This window comes from Barbatula barbatula (genome assembly GCF_947034865.1).
Source record: "Barbatula barbatula genome assembly, chromosome: 8".
Lineage (NCBI taxonomy): Eukaryota > Metazoa > Chordata > Actinopteri > Cypriniformes > Nemacheilidae > Barbatula > Barbatula barbatula.
The window spans coordinates 1,473,974-1,489,947 of record NC_136771.1 but is presented as its reverse complement, the minus strand read 5'-3'; the positions used below and the strand labels follow the sequence as shown (position 1 = coordinate 1,489,947).

Genomic DNA, 15,974 nt, shown 5'->3' with positions numbered 1-15,974 from the left:
CAGCTAGCCAGGGCTCGTCGGAGTCCGTGGTGGAGATGGACGCTCCGGGTCTGTTGTTGAGGCCACCGTGTAAACTGGAGTAGTTTGCTAATTTTGTTTTGCCAGTTTATTTGTAAAAAATCTGACATTGACTTCTGTCCCTTCATTGTCGCAGCTGGTAATGCCGCCAGCAGTGAAACAGGTGCCCGCCGTTAGCTCGCGATGACGCTCACACATGACAGACCTTGTAACTATGTCGACGTAACGTCGTAGTTGATAAACAATGCACACTAATTTCAAATCAAAATGCAGCAGTCAGTGTGAGTTTTTTTTTCGGCAGCAGTTGGTGAGAGTGAAGCTGTGTGGTGACTAGTATTGTTTGGCTCGTAAAAACACAGATTACAGGCTTTTATTCATATAAGATAGTTTGTCAGAGTACAAAAGTTGCCCGGGCCGTGGCCCCCCCAGTTCCGCGGTCTATGGTATAGTCACATTTTTACATTTGAATCGAGTTAAAATTTATTTCGCAAAGCCATATCACATATCGTACATTGATTATTTTTTCAGCCTCTTTATACAGTAAAGTCATTTTTCTCTCCTATTTAATTTTAAAGTAAAACACATAAATGACAGGTCTATCTTCATGCGTAGTGTAAATACTGTGACTCCGTATCCTTCTTTATTGGAGCGTTCTGACCCCGAGGGATGCCTTTAATACCTGGAGAGAGTTATCCGTTAGCGTTCCATTACATCTCGATGGCAGTTGTCCGGTTGGCACAGGACCCTCAGAAATATTCCATTTAAACGGTGCCATCTGCTCCACGGCGACATCCAGAAAAACCTTCAGAACTGAAACTTTTCCCATAGCTTGAATGTCTCAATGCTCTCGCCGTGTAGAAAAACACCAGATGTTAACAACCGTATCCGGAAGTATACAGTACTCACTGTTTCATTTTTCATATGAAGAAAGAACCGATTCATGATGTATGATATGTGAAGGAATAAATGAGATGGTTAAAGGGACAGTTCACCCAAACATGACATTTCTATCATCAGTTGTAGTATATTTCCTCCCATAGAAGGAAAAAGACTTAATAATTATTTTGTTCTGTTGAACACAAAAGACGACATTGTGAAGAATGTGGGACAGCAAATCGTTCTGCGGCACTTTTGACTATTATAGTTTTCCTACTATGGGGGGCAAAATCTGTCTGGTTATAATCATTCTTTCAAATATCTTTAGTTTTGTGGATGAACCGTCCCTTTAAAAGCTGTCTCTCCAGTGCTATTGCTAGCTAAGTATTTTCTTGGATGAGGTATTCAACATCCTATACAGTCCTACACAAACCTTCAGAAAGTGAGGAATTTAGTTTAAAATCAACATGCGTGCAGAAAACGATGGCGTGGTATCAAACACCACCCAGAAAACCGCATCGAGTCTTTCCGTATCTGTTGGGATGTCTCGGAGATGAAAGGCATCTTGTATTTACTGATATAATCCCCTCATCAATTACTCCGATTTACTCACTTTTAAGGGAAACAAATTCGTCTTACAGTACAATCAAACACTCATTATGTGCAATGTAATTACTGCCGGCTTGAGTCAAGATTCAATTGTAATGATACAGATGGTTCTGCTGTTGCCAAAGAAAACAATGAGCGCTTTTTTTCATGCCGATTTGGTTTGGCCTTGTTTTCACTGAACTCTGTTCGTGTAATGTTGTACGTTCAGACGGATGCCACCTATGTTTAATTTGGTTTATTGGCTCAGCTTGAGGGGTGGGCATTGATGTATTGCTAGGCTTATGAAGTTAGGCAGATCGTGGGGAAACCAGCAGCGTTCATGTTTAAGCCAAGTAAAAAGCTGACGCTTATTGGACGGCGGGCGGTCGCTGTGACCCGAGAACAGTGCTGATGCTGGATGTGTCAACAGAAGCAACGTAAGCATGCGTTCACCTGCCCTCCATTCACACATCTTCAGATTTCGCGTTTGTGAGGGTCGACTTTAAAACTGCTGAAAATGAAATGAAACGCATCTTTATGACGTTTAATATGGGATTTTTAAACATGAGAACGATTTTCCAACCAATGAAAGATAGAGTATTTGAGATAAGGAAGTCATTATTTATGACAAACCTTTTCAAATAAATGAAATTGTGAAAATACACCAGCAACAAATAATATTAAGTTAAAAATGAAATATTAAAACATTTCATATTGCAAGTCATGTTCATTTTCTGTGCTTTATTTTAATACACGTTTTAGAGGGAAACATTTATATATATATACTGTTTTCATTATATTTACTACATAGCAGGATTGGTCCTGTGAGACTTTGGCACATCCAAGAGATGCAAATGTAAATGAATCCCTGTTGAGGAAGCTTGGAATCGTTTTATTAAACAAGTCATGCCTTAAAAATATCTATTAACAGTATCCTTCTCGTAATGATGCAATGGAGAGTAATTATCAAAACACTCGACTCTTGAGAAACACTAAATGAACAGAATACAGTAGCTCTGCGTAAAATCATCATTTTTATTTTCACTTATCCTCCGGGTGTGGCCAGTGACTTTTATTACGAGTTTTGGATTATTGATTACCTTTTAAAAATGTTATTAGTAACAAAGCGCGACCGATAAAATTTTTTTGTTTTCAGATTACTGTACGTCTGCTCATGAAATGTTACAAGAATATAAAAACATTTTGTGTATTGGGAATTCCAGTTGCTAGTGTGTTACTGTGAGGTTGCCAAGGGGTGTTATCATGGGGTTACTAACCCCGATAGCACACATACATATTTTTAAGGTTGTTTGCTCATCTGCTATACGTCTCTGTAACGTCTCCTATCAGGTGTCATATAGACGTCTGTAAGAGGTTTGATTTACAATGTATAAAAAACTGCCCTTTCTAAGACATTTGTCAGATGTTTTCCAGATATTTAGCATTTTATTGTGGGTTGCTAGGGATGTAATTTTGGGGTTTCTAAGAGTGTTTTTGGGGGTCGCTAGGGATGCCATTGTTGGGTTTCTAAGAGTATTTTGGGGGGTTGCTGGGGTTTCTAAGACCGTTACTGTGTGGTGGTTTCTAAGGGGGTTCTCAGTGGTCACTACCTGTTTTTGTATTGGCCAAAGTAAAAAAAGCACACCCAAGTCTCTGTTATTCTTGTTCATGTCTCAGGTCCGTCTTTTTAAGGAGGCTCTGAATTTCTCCAGCAGTTTTCTCACCTTGATTGAAGTCTGATTGCTGAGAGAAAAAATGACACGCTTGTCTTCTGGGAGCCGTGTGATTTCAGGTCATTTGTGTCTGTAGCTCAATCAGTTTCTGGAGCTCAGTACAGAGGGTCAGAGGTTTTGTTCAGACAGCAGTGGATGTACATGAGTCAGTTCTAGCGGTCTTCGGCTCTATTCAGATATGTTGTATGTTAAATCATTTATGCCCATCACAGACTTGCAGGCACAGAGACCTTGACTCTTTGTGTTTAGCTGATGCATGTTTATATTCACTCATACATGCAGACTTATTTCAGTCATTGAGCTGTTGTTTAAGTGATTTGGAGGGCTGGCTGGTACTGTAGATGTAATACTCTTTATTAGCTTACATGCCTGTACTTTTATTCCTGCACTTAATCTGTCAAACGCTTCTTCGGGTTACGTGTGAAATCATTGATTTCTGCTGTATAAATAGTTTTTCACCTTCGGTACCATTTGATCCATTGCATTGCATTGAAACTCCAGTCCTATAACCCTTACTGCATAAACGTGGATATTACTAAAACATATGAATGAGATTGAATAAACCCCAATGTGTTTCATAGACAAACATGACTTTGTTGGGACCTTCATGTGCATGATGACATTTCAGACGCTTTTCACTCGAAGGCTGTACTTTATAAGACAAAGAAGAACTTTGTAAAGTTTTGTGACGTGAGCAGTCCTGTTTGATTGATGGCTGGCTGTGGTAAATGGTCTTTGTCTTCTCTCATTGGAATTTCAACAGCGGCAACGCTTGTGTGAGTTTTCATAGTCAGCGATCTCTGCTAATTACAATCACGCGGCGTGCTCGGGGTCCCTGAGATAAAGATCCACAGCCATCCCTCACATCTTTACTGAGAGAGACATGTACTGAATATTAAACTTCCGAAAAGACTGTAAAATGAATTATGCAGATCTCGAAAGGCGTTGTATAAACCTCCTGTTTTTCATGACCCCACTTCCGTTTTTCCATTTGGTGACCGATTGTTGTTATGTCATTCAAGATATACAATAATGTGTGATTTGGTTGGTTTTAATGTGTTGCTTTAATGTAAAAAGTTATTAGAATGAATGTTGTGGCCTATTTTTCTATCCATGTAAATTGTACTGTTTGATTCTTTAAGAATAAGTAGACAATCATAAATGAAACTGAATATTCTCCATGCGAAAGTGAACCTGTGCTCCATTTTGAAAATGAGTGTTAGTAGGCCACTCACTATATAATAGTCTAATATTAACTTTCGAATCCACTTGCTGTTCCATGATGAAAGGAGGTGGTCACATCATTACAGACACGCTTTTGTTTTGCCGTGAGCGGTTAATGTTGAGGCTATTTAGCGGGCGGTTGGCATTTCCTCCGTACGTCATATTGTCCCGAGTTCTGCATGTGCCAAAAGCACTTTGGATTTGGCTTATGAAATGATGCCTACGGTGGCCTATATGACAGCACATGTAATCCAGCAGGTGAAGTTGGGACGGCAGGACAGCCTGACGCTGAGGTCGACAGATGGTGCAGGTGGAAAGCTGGACGCGTTGTTCAGTGATTTCATTTATACTTTAAAACTGTAATTAATTCAATGCTGGTTTCCGAAACGAGTTTGGTGCTCTTGGGAACCCCTGACTGAGACCGGTCTGAACCAGATTAAAGTCTGAAAAAAACTTAGTTGTGCCTGTTTCATCTTAACAACATAAACAAACGTTACTGCGCATCCACACTTTGGTGACCCCGACTGAACTTCCGGTACACATACACCAACAAAGTGCTTGTAGATTATTTCTGACAACAATGAAAAGAAACCAAGAAGAACCGTTACTTGGCTAAACTTGTCTCTCCAATATTTTGAATTTAGACTGTGATACCGAGCACAACCGCTAGATATCAATGTACCATACGGTTTGTTTTAATACGACCGAACTACAGGATCCATTCAACACACTGTTTATTTATACAGATATTTTAAAGTAAAATAATAATACAAATTAGTATGAACATAAATTAAGTAACGTATAAATAGTTATATATTAGACACTAGCCAAACACAAACTTGAAGTTAACTGGCGGTCCGGCGCCGATGAATCTGTCTGTAGAATCATAGTTCATATTTTGGTGTAATGCAGCCCTTCAGGTGAACACACTTTCGACTTGTTCTGGTGTATTAAAACACATGTACCCGACAGAGGGAGATCGTGTAGATCTGTCTCTTTGACGTAATTAAAGATGTCACATCCAGCGCTGATACGCACCATTAATCTCCGTCGGCCCCCTTCACATCTTCAGTGTGTTTTGGGAAATCACAGTTCAGTTGTGATTTAATGAAGCGTGTTTTGATTGGGCCCGTCTGAAGTGTGTCCTTCTCTCGTCCCACAGGTGAACATCTGCGAGTTTGTTCTCAGGGGTACACCTGCTGCACCTCAGCGATGGAGGATAGACTCGGCCAGCAGGGCAAACAGGAGTTTGACAGATTAGTAGAAGAGAGCAGCCACACCATACGGACGACGTTTACCTCCAAACACAAGAAGTTTGACGGTAAGTCGAGTGACGGTTGATCTTGGGTTTGCAGCTCAACGTTAACTACATGTGATGATTTCAGTGCAGCAATGCCGATGGGAAGGACTCCGTGATGCTTGGTTTCATGATTCGTCATGTGAGGAAGATGTATTTGGCATTGAGCCTCCTTTATGAACACACAAATTGAATCGTTTGAGAAAACACAAAACAGAAAAATGGTTGCATTCGCTGTCCTCACAAGGCTGTGATTTTTTTTTTTTATCAGAACAGAACAAACAATTAGCAATGTTAGTTGTTTAATTCGTCTTTAGCTCACAGCGAATGAAGCACAAAGGGTACTTTTTCACAGAAGGGGTTTCATGGCCGTTTCAGTTGTAGGATATAGAAAGTAAATAGTAATAAGTAATGAAATACTTTTTGGAGAGAGTCATGTGTACAGTAATCTAATTACACTATTGCAGTATTTTTCAGATTAATTTACCCAACACTGGTGCGATAAAATTCATCTTGTCCTTAAAATTCTTTCAACTCTTGAGAGAAAGAGATAGATTTTGAAATGACGTATTTATATCACTTTTGTCAAAAGCAACGTTTTCAAATAAGATAATAAGGCATGAGTACTTTATTTACAGTTAAAACTGTTGCCGTATGTTATTTAAATAATGTGTTAAATGTTTTAAATGCAGTTATCTTTCACTTCAGGATCGTGATGGATTATTAAAGTTACAGGCCAATTAGTTACAATATGTTTACAGTTATTGTTCTCGGTGTGAAGATGTTTTAACATGTGTAATTGTGTATTTTGGCAGTACAGGAACAGTTAACCTGTCGTCTGCTGTTTTAAAGACTTATGTATTTTGTGGCTGTTTTGTTCTCAGCGGTCTGTTGAACATCAGGTCGAATATTTTCTGAAGACTAACTTATAACTTCTCAGTTTCTGAAATCTTCTTCGTGTACTTTGTAGAATCAGAGTTGTTTTGAAGCGCCCCTCAAACGCTTTCAGTTCAAGCGTTAATGAAGATTTAATTCGCACCCTAGCTTTTGACAAACCAGACAGATCTGTTTCTCGCCAGCACTAATTATACAGTTTGTGAAATATCGTAATGAAAGCGTACAGTGTAAAGTCGGCACATAGGTGTGCGGGTTATGTGAAGGTTAATATCAACGCTCTCAGAAGCTTATTTGCATGCAGTGTGAGAAGAAACCGTGTTTCATTAATGTAGCGTGTACCTGTCGTGTTTTTTTACCTGTGTCGTCTTAAACAACAATGAAGAAGGTCGCCAATGATGCTATTATAGTTACATTTCACTTTAGTAGCTCAAATGTCTCCTAAAATGTCTTTGGAGAAATGAAAACAGACAGAAATATAGAAATGAATCAACGGTTGACTCACTTTTGATGAGCACATGGCTTGAATATCCTCCGAAGCTTCTACAAAGATCTACAGAGGAGGCGTTCACCATCTCAGTCCAGAATCCCGAAAGAGTTTCATTAAAACCGAATACGGTGGCTGTGATTAACATAGTTGGTCTTTACATCTGACAGTTTCTTAATTACACCAGAGCGGTTGGGTTTGGGGGCATTATGGAGGCTGTTCTGAGCCATTGGAATGAGCGAGAAATTTCATTACTCTGGAAAAGAATCATTAATACTTCAGCAACATTATTAATACATTTGATCAGTAGTGAGCTTTTTCCACGTGAATATTTCATCAGGCATCCTTTTTAAACCGAAAAGTTTTGTGAGGTTGCAAACAAAATCGAAATATGTTTGCAATCATGCATCCCCCCCGCACTTTTAGGAACTTTATAGAAACAGCCTGAGGAAAATGTTATTGCTATGAGCTTTCATTATGCTCAGGAGATTCGATAGAGTTCTCAGATGTGTTGTATTTGTTTCTCCTAAAATGGAATAAAATAAAAAAGAGAATCGAATTAAGTGTAATAGTTGAATCTCACTACGAGGTGTCAATGAATGTAGATTGTAGAGGTCAAATAATCTGGATTTGAGACAATTTGATGAGAAATGTTTGAGTTCGTATTGAGATCTTCAATAATATTGTCTTTGATTGGACACCTGACAAATCTGGGCTCAGTTTGACACTGTGTCAATATGCTGGGTTCACACCAACCGCGAAGCGTTTTGCACGAGTAAATACATACAAAGTCAACTCAAAGACGCGCTTAGACACAAACTCGGGGCAGGCGATACGAATGGCACAAATCGGGCAGCGCGTCAACCTCGTCTTCCACGAAGTTTGAAAATATTTCACTCACGCAAAAATAACCAACTTTTTCCCCAAGTCATAAAGTTTGCGATTGTTCGCGTTTAGTGTAAACCCAGCAATAGAGTTTCAGAAGTGATGACAACGGAGACATTTGTCAGATTTCTGACTCTTTCTCAGGAGAAATATCTGAGACTTAAAGGGAAACTTCACCCAAGAATGAAAATTCTGTCATCATTGACTCGCCTTTGAGTTGTTCCAAATCTGTATAAATATATTTGGAGGAAAACTTATAACCAAACAGATTTTGCCCCATTGACTCCCATAGTAGGAAAAATACTGTCTGGTTATAATTTGTGATGCGATCTGTGAAACCCCGTCAGATGTCACGCTGGGACGTTTTGTCAATCATCTCTGAAAATATTGTGGCAAAATGTACTTGTTTATTTGTGAAAAACATCTATTTATATTGACTTTGGCTGATGTTTAAGGACATGCCTGCGGAGCTGAAATAAATCACTCATAACTTTCCCCCTCTTAACACTACAAAGAGAGTTCACCTATCAAAGTAAACCACATAACATGAAGAATGAAGGAGTATCAGTGCACATTTCCTGTGTAAACTACGGCATGCAAAAACTTTTATGCAACGTCATCATGAGAGGGACGAAGCTCACTGTCTGTAGCACCGGGAGTTGTCCAGCCGCCTCCGGAACGCGATCGCAAAACATACCAGGGATGATGAAACAATGTTAACTTGCTTCACTACTTGTTGTTGTCCAGAATGTCCAATAAATATATTACTTATGGGACAGTTCAGAGCAGTGCATTGTTCTTATTTTGAAAGAAAAGAATGAAAGTGTCATAAAGTACATATGAATGATGCAAATGATTTCGGCGAAGTAGATATGAAATGCAGATGTTAACGTTGTGATGAATATCTTTCGGTGTTTTGACACACACATCTGTATTATCGAGCATCTGGTGTGAAGTGCGGTCATAGTCTGTTGTTTTCTGTATCATCTCACCGCTGGTAGTTTACTTTATCTGGGAGGGCAGGTGAATCTGACAGAAACACACATGCACAAACACACACATGAACACACAACTTTATATATCACTCTGATAGGCAGCGCAGATTTGGCAGCTAATCCCCAGTAACACCTTCAGCTTGGCGGGATAAATATCGATCTGTCCGCAGTATCTCTTTTCTGAAAAAGCAAGAGCTCTGTGTGATGAATGAGTGTGTTTTTGTTCTCTGTTGGGCGTGAAGTTACGAATTTCCAGTCAGTTTGTGCGCCTGATGGGAAATATTCACAAAGAGATGTCAATCGAGTTTAGTAAGTTTATATAGGTTAAGTCCTCAGTAGTTCACCTTGAAGAGACAGAAAAAAGTATTCACCATCGTGTGGATGCAAACCTGTATGCCAGTCTTTCTTCAGGGGAACACAAAAGAAGATATTTTGAGAGATGGGTGGTTTTGTGTTCATACAATGGAAGTCAATGGAGTTCGGAGTTGTTTGATTATCAACGTTCTTCAGAATATCTTCTGTTGTGTTCTGACGAAGAGAGAAACTCATACAGGTTTGACATGACATTAGGATAAATAAATGATGAAAGATCTTTCTTAGTACTTTCGTAATAGCTTGGGTTGCATTTAACATTAGATCTCAGATACACTCTTTCTGTGTTATCGAACTGTTTAGTCAGAGTTGTTGTCAGTTCCGGCGTATTGCAATATTGCTATGTTTTTGTAAAGTATGTTTCTCAACACATTATAAACATCCTTATTTAATTTAGGCTTAAACTGATCTTTTTTCGGGGAAACCGCCCCTTAAAGTTTAGAGTTTATATACACTGTGAGAGTTCATTTGACATTTTTAACACTGGCGATTTTTGACCAGTCAAGTGTGGATGTCTTCCGTTTGGACGGTTGGGTGTGATGCTCATAAACAGGCTGTTGTCCATACGGCTGTCAGCATCAGTTCTCTCGTTCTCTTCTGGTGTGGAGCTGTAGGCGCTTCGCAGGGATTTGATCCTTCATCCATTTTCTGTGCCCTCTGTTTTCATTCTTTTGCTATTTATAGGATCCTGTTTAGAAAATCCTCAACTCCCACGTTTTGATTACAGCCGCGGCTTCATAAGGGCTTGGTGTTTTGGTTGCATTACTGAAAAATCCTGACGCTGTTAAAGCCTTTGAAAGGCTACGGGATTAAGTTAAATCGGAACGCTTTTTTTAACCTCACACAACTCGGCCTGTTGGAGAGCAAACGGTGCCGGGGAGTTTTCTGTAGCTTCAGCAGCGTAACAAGCAAAGTTTTCAGACAAGTAGCTTTGTTGTTTTCTTTTGTTTGCGTTGGATTGTACAACGGATTTAAAAGACAAGAACTCAATCTCTCACGCTCATACGGTCTTTAAACTGATGTATTTTAGTGAACTTCGTCACTCGTTGTATGGAACACAAGACGAAAGCAGCACGCCTGTGGTCCGTGTCAGGTTGTTTGGAAGGGATTAAAGCGATTATACAGATTACTGGATGACAAGCATGTGAACAACTTTATAAATGTGCACCAGCGCCAGATCTGATGTCCATTACACTGCATTAGTGTTTTTAATACATTAGTAGGGTATGTCTCACAAAAACCTCTCTTCAGCTGTCTGTGACCTGTTTTTAAGAGCTGTGAGATGAGTACACACACACACACGCATGCTGCGGCGTGGTTTTGTTGCGTGTTTAAAGCATGCCATTTACAGTAACCGTCATGTAACACACATTGCACAAATGTTCAATCAGATTAAATATAGAAGCATTTGTGATTTTAATAATCATAAATGCGAAAACAGATCTGAAAAGAAAGCTGGCAACGTTTTTTTTATTATCTAAATCTATATTATATACAGAAGTAATCTTGGATGATGCACAACGCGTTTTTGATCTTTATTTATTTAAATACAAATTTAAAAAAACACGTATAAATATAACTTCTTCATTCTCAACATTCATGAGCTTTTACTAATATGATGACAGGGAAAGAATTAGTAATCAGCGTTTTTGTTTCGTTCCCCCTTTGGCATTGTGTTTTTAATTTATTTTAATATAGATGTAGCGTATTTGTGTGTAAGTGTATGTATGCAAACAAGAACAATTATTTGCCGTTGGGTTGAGAAAGAAAACCTCATTACAGAGATGTTCTCTGAGAAATTGTGCCTCATGTTTCTTTGCGTCTCAAGTACATTTGTATTTAGTATCTTGTTTATATGGAGAACTAAATACTGTAAACAAAACAAAACTACAGTATAGAGTACACTTTACCTTTAAAGGGGATTATTGAAAATATATCGACTCTGATTGGTTGGAAGCTTTATTTTTTCAAGATGAAATCATTTTGGTATTCGTAAAACAGGTGCGCTGGGACTTTTATGGTTGAGGTGACTTTACATTTCTCAGTAAACAAGATTCTAGACGTTCAGAAAGATGCTGTTTGGATACCCAACCGTTTGACTGCGTTAAATGAGCTAGATAACATCCATATTTGACCCAAGCATGGGTTAACACATGACCTTCAAGGACAATTTGAAATACTTTTTTACTGACAATAAGTCCGATTGGGAGGTTTAACACCAATGAAAGTCTCTTTGGATGAATTCCACCGGTGTTAAAGTAAGAGAAGTCGAGTTTCTCGCACAGGCTGGAGGGTTTGCCCCGAGGTTCTGACCTCACATGTAAGGTTTCTCTGCACAGCTGAAGCCGAACTGAGATGTGAAGTTCATCAGAAGTCGCCCTCAAGACTAAGAAGGCTTGTTATGACGGGTCAGACCGTTCTTCCGTCTCTGTAAAGGGCGACTTTAACCGTGAGCACTGGATTCCCATTACACACCTCTTACCCACAGCGACACATCAACACTCCACTAGATCTGATATTTTAAGAATGAAATGGTGATGCTCGTAGCACAAATGCTGAGAGAGGTTAACGCTTGCTGTAGTGTTCGCGCTTTCTTTAAATCGTTTACTGTAAGCACCAGCAATAGCAAATGTTCTGCTTGCTCAGAGAAATCAGGAGCAGAAATGCATTTGTGTACATTACTGCTACTTCACTGAAAGCTCTCCACTTCTTATTTGAGGAAAGAGCAGATAATGGGGGCATTTCGAAGAAATCCGGGATCATATTGTGTCTGAAAGAGATGATTCACAGAGAAATCAATTTACAGATTGAGACATACAGGAAGAAGATGGCAGAAAATAGCAGAGAGCGATGTGGACGGCTCTCTGACAGACGCCGCCTTGAAATGTCCATTAACTCACCTATTGCACTGCAACTTTAATAGCCAATGTCAATAATTTATGCATACCTAAGTCACTTGCACTATTTTAGTCTAAATTATTATCTGTTCATATCCACCTGTACATTAATGTTCATAGTATATAGCCATCTGTATATTTTGTTCATAGTATATACCTACTGTCATATTTTCATAGAACATACCTACAGCAAAATATTTGTATAGTCCATGCCCACTGTATTATATTGTCTCATATTGTATTCTGTATTTATTCTAACTGTATATCCTGCACTTGCTAACTGCACTTCTGGTTAGACCTAAACTACATTTCGTTACACTGTACTTGTATATGTGTAATGACAATAAAGTTGAATCTAATCTAATCTAAAAAATTATGGGTTTTGTGGAGGACGTGGAGTTTTAAAGATTTCCTGTTCTATAACTATATATCCATCTGTTCCTATAGCTTGACCGTAAAAGACCCAACTCGCAAAATGTTCTCCCGACGAAGATAAATACAGTTAATAAATTGAACATAGAATGTTTAGTTAAAGAAGTCAAATGATTGTTTCGCATATACTCAACAAAATAAACCCAAACAAAGATTATTTTGTTGACTGGACTTACATTCTCAAGTTTTGGGCCGAAATGCGCTAGAAAGTTTGGCCAACTTACAAAAAGAAAAGTGTATTCTGAACAAACAATATTGCAAGGGCTTGAAAGTTCCCAAGATGCATTGCAGCATGTTCAATTTTGTGTTTCTTATTAGTTTAGTGTAAGATATGTGTTTTAGTTGTTGCTGGCTTCGTTTATGCTGTTAAAATGGTTGTTACTGTTAGTTATCTCTTGTGTTTAGAGTTGTTTTACTGAATGATGGTTTTTGATTGTTACCAATGTTGAGGTGTAAGGGCATTACACAACCGGCATAAATGCACTCAACATAAACTGCTTAAATAGTTATTTGATCAACGGTTTGGTCTGTTTGAGGCAGATAACACGTACAATTGTGGTAAAAGACCAATACATGTGTATCTATATTCACTATCTATGTTCAGCCAACAAAACATATTTTAGGTAAACTTGACAAATAATGATTTAGAAACTGAAGTCAACCCAACTTAAACATGATTTTTGTTTCTTGAGCAAAAACGTGCTTGGGATAAATTGACTTATTATTTTAACACAATATACAGTACATAGCCTTGTTGGGTGTGAGTGACAAAAATTTCATTAAGTGATCTTAATGTTTGCTAAGCTAGTTGCTAATGTATTCCAGGCGGTTGCTAGGGCATTGCTGTGCTGTTTCTAGAACATTTGTAAGTCATTACTAGGGTGTTGCTAGAGTGTCCTCATTGGTTACCAGGATGTTGCCGGGGGTTCTACAGCAATGTATACAGTATCTAGGACATTGATTTGATTTTGTTCTAAATGGTTGCTAGGTGGTTGTTAGGGTACTCTATTTAGCAGTCCCCTTCTGTGATTTAAGACATAATTTGTGCCCACGCTGCAGGATGAGTTGCACACTAAAGGAAATTAAATTTGGAAAAATAATCGCCTTGACTTTGGCCTTGGCAAATGCCTCCAATTAACACGGTAAATCAAAAATCTAAAAAGAGAGATTTCTGTAACCTTTATATTGTTGTCAGACACATTAAAGTGAAATGTAACGCAGGGTTTAACAGCGTAATTTTAACTCGAGCGGCCACGAGAACGTTTCAGAGATTTCTTTCAACATTTCTCTTGTCCAATTGCTCTGCGTTCTGATTTGATGAACATTAAACTCATTCAACTTTCGGCTTTGCCCCTCTTATAGAGCCTGCTGTTAGACCAGAACTTCACAACACGCTTCACTTCATGTGTTTTTTTCCCTTACTTTAGTTTGGTGGCAAACAACTTTTGGATTATTCATGGATAGTGAAGATCTAGTGAAGTCAGAATATTTTTCTCAAGAGAGACATGGTATGTCTAAAGACCGTAACCCCCATAAATAAAATACTATAGTATATTTTAGTATTACTATAGTAGATGATATGTCCACGAAAAATGTAGAATAATTTAATATTTACTTTGGTAAGGTAAAAACACTTATTTAGGAATTTTACCTACAGTATATACTATAGTAAGTACACTATGGTTTACCATACTAAAACTAGACTTGAGAAACTCATTGGGATGCTGTGGTAACCAAGCAGTTGAGATACGGTTGCTAAGGTGTTTCGAATGTATTGTAGTATATTGCTAGGGTGTATTTTTTTCCAATAATTCAGTGGAAACGTTTGTGCTGGCTTTTTTCTCCAACATCCATTCAATTCATGACGGCTCTGTTAAGCCCCGCCCACATTTGTTTGTGATTAAATTGAATTCTGTACATATTGAACATATTATATGCTGTATTTCCCAGTTTGTTTTGTGGAACATTACCAGAATCGGATGTTTCCACATCATCTCATTATAAACAACGTTGCAGATATTTTCATCCTTTGACAAGCGAGCAACCGCTTGAAATTTACAGTGAGAACGTAGATATTGCGGGAAGTCGTGTTTATCGTACCGATTCTCTTAAATTGAAATAATTCATGCGTATCCATCAGTGCGGCACGTTACAGCACACAGGTGTCATTGAATGTCAATGCATCGATCAGCACGACAACACAAACCTGGTATAATCCCCAAAAGTGGCGTGTTTGACAGCGCATCGCTCCATCCGCGGCCCCTCGTGACCGTAACCCCGGTGACAGAAGATTTCCTTTTCAATTCCGCAATCTGAAACCACACTTGTAGTTCCTGGAAGCCAGCATGAATAAATAAGCATTGTTGTGATGGGCCGGTGTCAGATAAAGTGACAGACGGAGAGAGAGCGAGGACGTCTCGGATCAGACCTCCGTCCGTCCGGCTCTTCTCCATCATCAGGGGATTTCTGTAGAAATGAGTGAGCGTGAACGGTCTCGTGCCTCGGGGGGGTCTGAAGAGGTGACCGGACGTCCCCGCAGAGAGTCCGGGAAGGGCTGTATGAGATCCGCGGCACTTTTATTTCATCTCTTTTCATTTATTTCTTTAGCCTCCCTTGCTTCAGTGTGTGTGAGAGATGCTGTGATAACCTCATGCTCGTAATTCACTTTGTTTCGATTGCCTTTTTCTCTTGGATATTGAGTTTGCCGGCCCGAAATCCTCACCGCTCGCTCGCTCTGGATGAAATATGCTTGTTATGATGGATTGCTTACTTTGCAGGAACACTTTCTGCATGAAACATTCACCGGTAAGAGAAATATATGAGACGCACATGAGACTTCAGCAAAAGTTTCCGTGTGCTCTATATTAAATCTCATTGATATCTAGACGAACTTTACAGACAATTTATCCTTGATTTTTATTTTCTTCTGGTATTATTTGCTACGTTCGCACATGCAGGCACACTGGAATAATGAAGAGACGGAGGTTCCACATGAGACCCGAATGTTTCAGAGGAGAATGTGTGGTGAATTTCTCCACTTCCCACCCGTTTGTGAAATACATGGGAGACCGTTTCACCGCGAGCATTATATGCTGTCAGGGTGGGAGGTAATTATATAAGCCATCCTAAACCCGTTCCTCAAGCCCCATTAGGTTTGTGCCGTGCTGCATCACGCTTTTGAGAAACTAAAGTCGGCGATACATCACTGAGACGTAATTGCGTTTTATATCGCTCATCTTGCAGTTTGCTTAGCAAAACGGACGGATGGTTTACAGT

At 39.0% G+C, this 15,974-nt stretch overlaps 1 protein-coding gene across 1 annotated transcript in view; it reads left to right on the top strand.

The window, feature by feature from the left end:
- gpc6a (glypican 6a) overlaps positions 1-15,974 on the top strand; it is a 131,015-nt gene that overhangs the window by 22,550 nt on the left and 92,491 nt on the right. The window contains exon 2 of the mRNA XM_079462309.1: positions 5,602-5,760. Within this exon, the coding sequence (XP_079318435.1) occupies positions 5,602-5,760 (159 nt within the window). The remainder of the gene's footprint in view (positions 1-5,601; positions 5,761-15,974) is intronic.